This window comes from Sesamum indicum, linkage group LG9 (assembly GCF_000512975.1).
Source record: "Sesamum indicum cultivar Zhongzhi No. 13 linkage group LG9, S_indicum_v1.0, whole genome shotgun sequence".
Lineage (NCBI taxonomy): Eukaryota > Viridiplantae > Streptophyta > Magnoliopsida > Lamiales > Pedaliaceae > Sesamum > Sesamum indicum.
The window spans coordinates 454,172-459,530 of NC_026153.1; the positions used below are offsets into that span (position 1 = coordinate 454,172).

General features: G+C 35.2%; 1 protein-coding gene across 2 annotated transcripts in view; it reads left to right on the forward strand.

Moving 5' to 3' along the window:
* Window positions 1-3,589, forward strand: part of LOC105169984 (probable 2-carboxy-D-arabinitol-1-phosphatase) — a 4,183-nt gene extending 594 nt beyond the window's left edge. The window contains exons 2-9 of one of the 2 annotated variants that reach the window (XM_011090547.2): window positions 550-655; window positions 751-967; window positions 1,060-1,178; window positions 1,887-1,985; window positions 2,078-2,134; window positions 2,222-2,320; window positions 2,419-2,526; window positions 3,034-3,589. In XM_011090547.2, coding sequence (XP_011088849.1) covers window positions 550-655; window positions 751-967; window positions 1,060-1,178; window positions 1,887-1,985; window positions 2,078-2,134; window positions 2,222-2,320; window positions 2,419-2,526; window positions 3,034-3,408 — 1,180 coding nt within the window. In that variant the 3' untranslated portion in view covers window positions 3,409-3,589. The remainder of the gene's footprint in view (window positions 1-549; window positions 656-750; window positions 968-1,059; window positions 1,179-1,886; window positions 1,986-2,077; window positions 2,135-2,221; window positions 2,321-2,418; window positions 2,527-3,033) is intronic. The other variant, XM_011090548.2, reaches the window with a different exon arrangement.

Below are 5,359 nucleotides of genomic sequence, written 5' to 3' on the forward strand. Positions count from 1 at the left end.
TTTTGTATTTTCAGTATAAGTACAAAAACATGGATTATTATATAATATCTTCATAGGTTTTTATGTTACTGTCTGCTTTAATGTTGATGTTTATTCATGATTTTTTTCTAACATTTCTTGTTCACATTCATGTTTCGTCGCTATAATTCTGCATTTCACCTTTGGCAATTTCAAGACATGAGAAACGAGTAAAATTGAAAGTCATCGCAAACTCTGTGGTTAAGACTGCCCTTATTTCTTGTTCTTCTTCCCTTTGAAGAATAAGACGTACTAGGACTTGTAAGTTATTAGAAACAAATCCATTGTGGTTCAATGAACATTTGAGGTTGATAATAAAGGAAAAGCCGTAGAAGAAGTTTGATTATTACTCGTGCGTGGCGTGGATGATGATAATGTTGTAATAGCCTCTGTATGAGAAACCACAAATGCTTATTTTTGGTTCATAGTCACTTAAAGCTCATTTTTACCTTCTTGTATTTCATGTCATGATTATTCTTTTAATCTCTCGGTCTTGTAAATCTATTATCCTTGTCCTTGTAAATGTTGCAGTCCATTGATTAGATCAAAGAGAACTGCAGAAATCATATGGGGTTCTCGCACGGAGGAGATCATAACCGAATCTAACTTGAGGGAAATTGATCTCTACTCATTCCAAGTTAGTATGATTTAACTTTAGTAGATTATAGCATTTGCATTTGTCGTTATTGAACATGTCAAACAAATGCAATCAATTTCTTTTGCTCTTTATAGGGCCTCCTTAAGAATGAAGGAAAAGCCAAATATGGTGCAGCTTATCGTCAATGGCAAATAGACGCACCGAATTTCAACATTGATGGTCATTATCCAGTGAGGGAATTGTGGGAAAGAGCTAGAAGCTGCTGGACGAAGATCCTTACCCATGAAAGCAGATCGATACTTGTAGTTGCTCATAATGCCGTCAACCAGGCTCTTGTTGCCACAGCTATGGGTATTCCATCACTTTATTTCTGGCGATTGAATGTGAATGTTATTGTCATTCAACTGATTTAGTTTTGGTTGTGAATTGTCGGCAACGCGTAGGACTGGGCACGGAGTACTTTAGGATTCTACTTCAGAGCAACTGTGGTGTAAGTGTGCTGGATTTCACTCCAAAACCTGAAGGGGGAACTCCAGATATATGCCTTAACCGCCTTAACCAGGTATTACAACGTAGTCATGATTGCTCATCAACTTGGAAGGATCTTTATTCTCATTGGATTAACTTCTGGAACTACTAGTTGAGCAAAGTGTTGATGGATGAAATATGGAAGAGATTACTTTTGGGATGATTTTAGTCACGTCTCTTGGGAATTATTTTCGTTCCTGGTTATATCCTTATACTATTTCAAATTACCTAAACCCCCTCTTCAAGTTTAAAATATTTACATGCCACCTAATTGTATTTGAACATGTGGTCATGTTTAGCAATTCAATTCTAGAAATATTGGATGTAATTGTTCTATGTCTAATTATAAAGTTTTCGGACAACGGAAATTTAGACGGAAGGTCTTTGTATTTCTTAAGGGGAAAGGGTATTTAGAACCCTAGGAGGATACTATAATTACATCATTACTTTTATAGGGGTAGTAGATGATAAATGGATGTTGTTACGTAGTAGTACCGAGGAATAAATGTGATAAACTTTATATTTTTCTCGTGAGGTTCTTCTTTGAATACTTGGTTAAAGATGACAGCATACTTTACGGAGCGTAAACTCAATCCTCTTTTCAGTTTCTTGCTTGAATCAATAATCAATTGCAGTTAGTGAAGATATTCATTCTTCCCTGTTGAGCTATATCTAGACATAAGATTTCTGTTTTTGTAGGTTGCTTTGAAGTTCATGCTGTGATTTAAATGTAATGATGCAGACCCCAAGTTCGCCCGTTGCTGCTGGCAGTTCTGGAGGACGAAAAGCCAGCATGCGGATCATACTCGTCTCTCATGGAACCTCTCAGAATGATGGAGAGGTATGAAAAATCCACTGCCTATACTGTCTTGTCTACCGCCCTCTCCCTTAAACCAAAACTCTGGGTTTTAACCAATGGCCTTAACCTTACAGCAGGGCGGTATTCCTTTGTCTAGAGACAGCCCGATGAACATGCTTGGAGTAATACAGGTAAAACACTTTTCCACAGGGTATGTCACATAGTATTTTATCCAAGGTTTTTTTCTGTCTGATTCTTTAGTCTCTGAATGTTAACAGGCACAGAAAACTGCAGAGCTACTTCTTGATGTCAAGGTGGGCAGTATAGTCAGCAGCAACGCAATAGCATCGGTCGAGACGGCAACTGCAATCTCCAGAGTAAGATAGGTTTTTGTATAAAGCATTTGAAAAGGTTTCCATTGCTCAACATAGTATCTTATGCCAGATTCGAGGTTCATTACATTACTTGTGTTTAGGTTCAAGAGGCTGCTGACTGCTTGGGTGCTGATTGTGTGCCCCGTTATGTGGAAATGAAGCAAATACCCGACCTTGATGTCGATAGCATCCTTAAGCAGACAAAGGACGTAAGTAACCTGTCTTATTTTCTAATATACCTACACACTGTGTAGTGATATGATGTATGATTTCATTACAACAACCGCCCCTCTGAGTTAGTGCGATTACTGATTACACCCCTCCCTTTGGAAAATACAAAAGCCTCCCCTTGAAGTTTCTGGATCATGAATTCTTATAATATACAGATCGTCAGACCTCTGTGTTTCTTGAATGTAATATTAACATTTCATCAAATTTTTATCGTCTGTTTAAATGGAGTCGCTGGTACGTACAAATCACAAACTTAGAATTTGGTAATGTCTAAGGTGGAGGGGTGTAGTTTGTGATCGTACTAACTGTCAAGGAGGTAGTTGTAAGAACATGACCCTATTATAATCTTGATTATTTCGATTCGAACCACATATATGGTGTTTCATATAACGAACTGAATCAATGTCCTCTGAGGATAACTGAGGCTTATCAAACATGTTATAGTTCTCATTCTTGGATATTGCTACCTTTTTATGTTTGCTTAGGACTCAATAAGGTTCCAACCTCTTGAGTCGGGTTGGTTAAGGGGATACGAGGATGAAATAACAAGAGCCCTGTGGGATAAATCAGGGGTGGCCTGGAAATGTCTGTTGGATGAACTCTCAAAGGCATCAGAGCCCCAAAATGTTGTTGTTGCAGTTGCCCATCCAGCCCTTCTCATTGCAATGATGGGGCATTGCTTGAACCTGACCAAGGAATGGTTGGGATCATTTCATCTTGATGCAGGCAGCGTCAGTGTCGTCGATTTTCCTGATGGCCCCACTGGGAGAGGCGTGATCCGGTGCATCAACTACACGGCTCATCTGGGACGCTGGTCGATTCCCATCACACGATCGACCCTCGATGATGAGGACTTCTGAGTATTGATATTGATGTATGTATAAAAAAAGGAAAAAGAAATTGTAATTTGTGTAGACCAGCATAAATACGTGAAAGGAACAACGTTAGATGCAGCTCCCAGTGTAAATGAGGTTTGGGTCTCGTGAGACAGGCCTGCTCCCAGTGTAAATGTTTTTTATGCATTTTGTCATTTTTCTTCGCTTTCTTAATTCTATATGATGCCAGCGAATTGGAAATAACTATAAATATAAAGTATATAAAATATTATATCGACCCTCCTTGAAATTAAGTGTAAAGACACAAATATTTTTTATTTTTTAAAAAAATATAAATACATATATCCCACTAAAACGATACATGTCGTTGTAATTTATTTTAATAGGCGTTTGTGTAAATTTTTGCTTTGAAAAAGATGTAGATGTAAATTACAATTTCAGACGATATATTTATAATTTTAAAAAAACGTGCATTGTTCATGTAATTAAATTAAAACCTAATGAAGTATTAACCCTAAATAATATATGTATGCGTCTCCCCACCAAGCTCAAGTAGCAATAACAAATTTGAGTTGAGTTTGTGAAGTGTGGTAAGTTTGGTGGGTGGTGTATAATAAATTAAATAAGAGGCGGTAGCTACTTTAGGAATTAAATTAAAATAAAAAAAAAATGCAGTGGGTAGTGAAGTGGGGTTAAGCCAACTTAATATTGCTTCTCAACTTATATCTATTTCACCCCATAATTAAGTGCTTAATTATTGGCGCAAGCAATATCTCAACGCATCACCAAATACTTGACGGTTAATAATAAAATCTAACAAAAGACAGAAAAAGAGTAAAAAGGAAGAAACAACTGCCTCTATAATTGCCCCATGACTTTAAAGTGATGAGTTCGAATAATACCAATGTATCAGATGTTATTCTATTTTAATAGTAGTTATGAGTGGTAAAATAGTTTCAATCCAACTCAACTAATTTTGGGTTAATTATATTTTAAAATAGATTGATGTGAATTAGAATTAAATAAAATTATATTTTGTATGGGTTGATAATGGGTCTTAATGGATTCAACTCATAAATTAAAACAACAAAAAAATTAAAGAGAGGTAATTGAAGGTTTCTTTAATTTAGGGGTAATTGATGAGGATGGTATACTTTAATGCTGCAAAATATATTTAATCCTTATTAAAAAGGAAATTATTGACCTATAGAGAATGCTGTAAAAATTCTGAATTAAAATTTTATTTTTTTTCATTTTAATTAGGATAATTCCCTTATATATCTAGAATATTATACAGGGGGGAAATAAAGAAAATGAAATTCAATAATTTGACAAGGCAAGTTGAGTACATGGGAATGAAAAAACCCATAAAATAGGGTTATTCTTGAATGAGTTTGGCCGGCAGATGGAGGAACAACCAATTTACAACTTGCTTTCTGTTAATAATAATTTAATGCTAATTGTGTTATAATAGGAAATAAATAAATAATTATATAAATAAAAAACAACGTAGGAAAACAAGGGGACAATTAATTAATAAAATTAATTAATGTCGACGACTTCCAAGAAGCAACGAGCGAGGCTGTCATAATTAACTACACAAACACATACAATATACATATATATATATATATATGCGTTTTGACTTAAAACCATGATTTATTTATTGCTCGTAATCTCAGTTTAAACAGTTTTTAATTAAAGATTAGGGGTGCAAGACTTAGATTGCACATGTTGTAGTAGATGACTTGTCTTTTCGCTTTCTTCTTAATTTCTTTAATTAATTCAGGATTAAATACATTAAAATCAGGCCGTTCATTAATTAATTAATTAGGGTTTTGTGTGTGGGGTGTAGAGAAATTGGTCTGACGAGGTGTGGGCCTGTAATTGCAAGCTATTACATTAATTCTTTTATTATTACATTTCTAAGTATATCCCATCCATGACTTCAAAACTTTTTTTAAGACCTAATTTT